The sequence below is a fragment of the Setaria viridis genome, chromosome 4 (genome assembly GCF_005286985.2).
Source record: "Setaria viridis chromosome 4, Setaria_viridis_v4.0, whole genome shotgun sequence".
NCBI lineage: Eukaryota > Viridiplantae > Streptophyta > Magnoliopsida > Poales > Poaceae > Setaria > Setaria viridis.
In genome coordinates, this window is record NC_048266.2 from 22,985,742 (window position 1) to 22,989,497 (window position 3,756).

A 3,756-nucleotide genomic window follows, 5' to 3' on the forward strand; every position below is an offset into this window, starting at 1 on the left:
ATCCGAACATTCGATGTGACACTGTTAAAAGTTTAGCACCTTGTATCCATGCAGCCCTGAAGCTACTCTTAAAATTCTGAAACTAAGTCAACAAATAATTTTGTTAAGAAAAATTATAACATATTCAGAAAAGATTATCGAATGAACCAAGTTAAAAAAAAATCGACCATCACACACTTCCATGTCATCCGATCCCTGTCCGCTAGCGCGTCCCAAAAATCCCAGACAGAAGCAAGCTCCGCTCCACCTCCACCGTCTCCCCGCCGTGCCGGGGCCCCACACCGCGCAGTCGCCTCGCCTCCTCCTCTGCCGCGAGCTGAGACTGCGAGAGACTGACACCCTCCCCGATTCGTCGAATCCGCCATTTACTCCTCACCCACCCTCTCCTACCCCTGCCACACAACACCACTGCACCCACTGGCAAGTGCCAAGCCACTATAAAACGAGGCCAAGGAGCTCCCCAAGAACAGCGAGGAGTGAGTGCTCCCCCCCCCTCCCTCCCTCTCTCTCTCTCACCACAGGTAAAGCTCTTGTGGTACTGATCCTGATGCTGATCCTTCCATCCCATTCCATTCCTTTTCCTTGGTTCTTGCATTAATGGATGTTCTTCTTGCTGTTGTCTTCTTTCCTTTGGTTGTCCTAGGTGCTGCTACTGCGGAGGGCGCCTACTGCTAGTTCGGGCCAGAGGGGATGGAGCGGTTCGGCGTGCTGGGCACGCGGCTGGGTCTGGACGGCGGCGGCGGTGGAGGCGAGCTGCCGCCTGGGTTCCGGTTCCACCCGACGGACGAGGAACTCATCACCTACTACCTCCTCCGCAAGGCCGTGGACGGCACCTTCTGCGGCCGCGCCATCGCCGAGATCGACCTCAACAAGTGCGAGCCATGGGAGCTCCCGGGTGAGTTCGTTTGAGTTTGAGTCTCTCTTCTCGTTGTTCTTCTCCATCTTGCCTCATGCAACTGAAACATTGATTCCATTGCAACTGTCGCAGACAAGGCGAAGATGGGTGAGAAGGAGTGGTACTTCTACAGCCTCCGCGACCGCAAGTACCCGACGGGCCTGCGCACCAACCGCGCTACGGTGGCCGGCTACTGGAAGGCCACCGGCAAGGACCGCGAGATCCGCAGCGGCCGCACCGGCGCGCTCGTGGGCATGAAGAAGACGCTCGTCTTCTACCGCGGCCGCGCCCCCAAGGGCCAGAAGACGCACTGGGTCATGCACGAGTACCGCCTCGAGGGCACCTACGCCTACCACTACCTCCCCAACTCCACAAGGGTCAGTAGCACCCCCGCGCCACGCTGCTCGATCGTTCCCCGGCCTTATTTTTCATTCTCTCATCTTGGGTTGCCTGTGCATGTTCCCTTTTTTCTTGGCACTGCTGATTTGCTCGTCTTTTATAGAATCTCCTTATATACACATCTAAAACTCGAAAAAGATTCTGTACAAAGCTACAAATACGTACAGCACTAGGGACACAATGTAATGATGATGGGATGGCAGAAGGGTAGTCACAAGCTCACTTCATCTGAATGTGTGAGCTGTGAAGTCATGCATAGCATGGCTACGAGTAGTATAGAGGAGTAGCTGCACAGGGCAGGCGTCTGTACGTGTCCCAGGCTGCCAATGCGTGTAGGTTACTGCTCGCTGCTGCCACTCTATGCGTGGATATGGCAAGCGGCGAGGGGGTTAAGAACAGGGATTCGAATCTTTTCTTGGCCAGAGCCGACGATACGAGCGCAGGGATGGATCAGGGCGCGTGTGCATGGCCGCGCACAAGTTACTATTCCCACGCCGGCGTAAATGCATGCCTTGTTTGGTTTTTACTGCTCCTGTGCTAGTTTTCCTCTTTCTGATTTCTGAATCTGAGTAGAGTGGATATAATCTTCTGCGTTCATGTCTCTGTCAGCATCTACAATAGCAACTGCAAAGTGTTTTCCTTTTGGCATATGGATATGCATGCCAACTTGCCAAGTAAGATTTGGCTAGTTAATTTTCCATGACCAACAACCGAGAGATTTGTCACAGCATTCATGTGGATGCAACAAAGGCATACACTTTCCTAGTAAAAGAGGCACCTGAAACTATAGATGCGTCTTTGCTTCCTGGTCATACTACTACAGCGAAGTTTCTTACACTGTTGCTGGTTTGTTATGTCACCCGTGCTTTGTTGGATCAGGACGAGTGGGTGATCGCGCGGGTGTTCCAGAAGCCCGGCGAGGTCCCGCCCGCCCGCAAGCACCGCCTCGGCCTCAGCAGCGCCGGCGGGGAGTCCTGCTTCTCCGACTCCACCTCCGCCTCCATCGGCGGAGGCGGCGGCGGCGCGTCCGCGTCGTCCGCTCCGCGCCCGCTGCTCCCGGACGCCTCCTCGCTGTTCGCGGCGGCGGCTGCAGCCAGCGCCGACGCCGACAGCGGCTCCTACTGCGGCGCCGCCTCCGGCGCCAACGGCAACACCGTGGTCACCGGCCGTGAGCTCGTGCCCTGCTTCTCCACTACCACCGGCCCCCTGGATGCCGCCCTCGGCATCGGGCAGCCGTACAACCCGGCCCCGCTGGCCTTCGAGCCGCCGCCGCCGGCTTTCTTCTCGAACCTGCGCTCCATGCCGGACAACCTCCAGCTGCCGCTGTTCCTCTCCGGCGGCCTGTCCACGGGCGCCTCGACGACGCTGGGCCCGCTCGGCGGCGGGGGCTTCCACTGGCCCGCCGCCGGCATGGAGGTGAAGGTCGAGGGCCGCACGGCGCCGCAGATGGCCGTCGGTCCCGGCCAGCTCGATGGGGCCTTCGGCTGGGGCTTCTAGGTGCACATAACTCCTACCTGGGCCACCGATCAATGGATGCCCTGTGGTTTTGTGCAAATCAAGTATCTTAGTGAACGATTAACTAGTGTTTGCTGTGCTCGTGTAAGAGCCTAAATTAGCTGCTACTCCGAAGTGTTAGGGTTATTCTGCTGTAGCTGTGTTTATGCTCTGTGGTTACATGTCTCTACCTGCAGTAGCAGGATGTGACTGGCCATGGATTAGTAGATCGATCAGTCGGTTGGTAAAGTGAAGTGAAGTCTTCTAGCTAGCTTTGTTGATGGATTTGATGTGTACCAGTGTAATAGACCTAGTTGCTCCTGTGGAATCCATGATGTATCTGATCGAGCATGACGGCCTACGGAGCTTGTCAATGGGGTGTGTTTGTGTCCGCGCGATTCAGTGCAGAAGTATGTTGGCATGTTCGGCTGTAATTATAATTCGGCTGAAAAGCTGAAACGGCTGATAAGCTGAAGTGAACAAGCTGGCTGCAAAATAACTGATAAGCTGAAGTGAACAAGCTGGCTGCAATTATAAGCCGACTGAAAAGCTAAAACAGCTGATAAGCTGAAATGAAGCTAAAACGAGATGAAGCTAAAACAGCTAATAAGCTGAAATGAACACGCCAACAGAATTTTAAAACTGTTCTTAATTTCTCATATCAGGAGGCACAAACTTCTGCTTGGGCTAACATATCACCTTGTGGACGCTTTTAACTCTCTACTGAATTCCAGTACCTTTGCGCACGTTTGTACTTCACGACTACCACTACCATAGTACTGTACCATGCAATGTATCCTCCAATGTCAAGTCATAGATCTATGTTTTCATTAAACTAGCCTTTTCTGTCACATTGTGTGCCTTATTTCTATTTTGTAGTTTTCTTGAATCCTATACGAACGTAACTATTCCGTGTGAAATCGCTAAAAACTCCTTGTGAAATTTTTGTGTTACAGACTCAAAGTAAT

At 53.7% G+C, this 3,756-nt stretch overlaps 1 protein-coding gene across 1 annotated transcript; it reads left to right on the forward strand.

The window, feature by feature from the left end:
* Positions 1-259: 259 nt before the first annotated feature.
* LOC117851688 (protein CUP-SHAPED COTYLEDON 2) lies at positions 260-3,162 on the forward strand. The gene is made up of 4 exons (XM_034733558.2): positions 260-521; positions 644-895; positions 989-1,272; positions 2,174-3,162. Exons 2-4 carry the CDS (start codon positions 691-693, stop codon positions 2,789-2,791), a joined length of 1,107 nt encoding a protein of 368 aa, XP_034589449.1. The 5' UTR covers positions 260-521; positions 644-690; the 3' UTR covers positions 2,792-3,162.
* Positions 3,163-3,756: the final 594 nt, after the last annotated feature.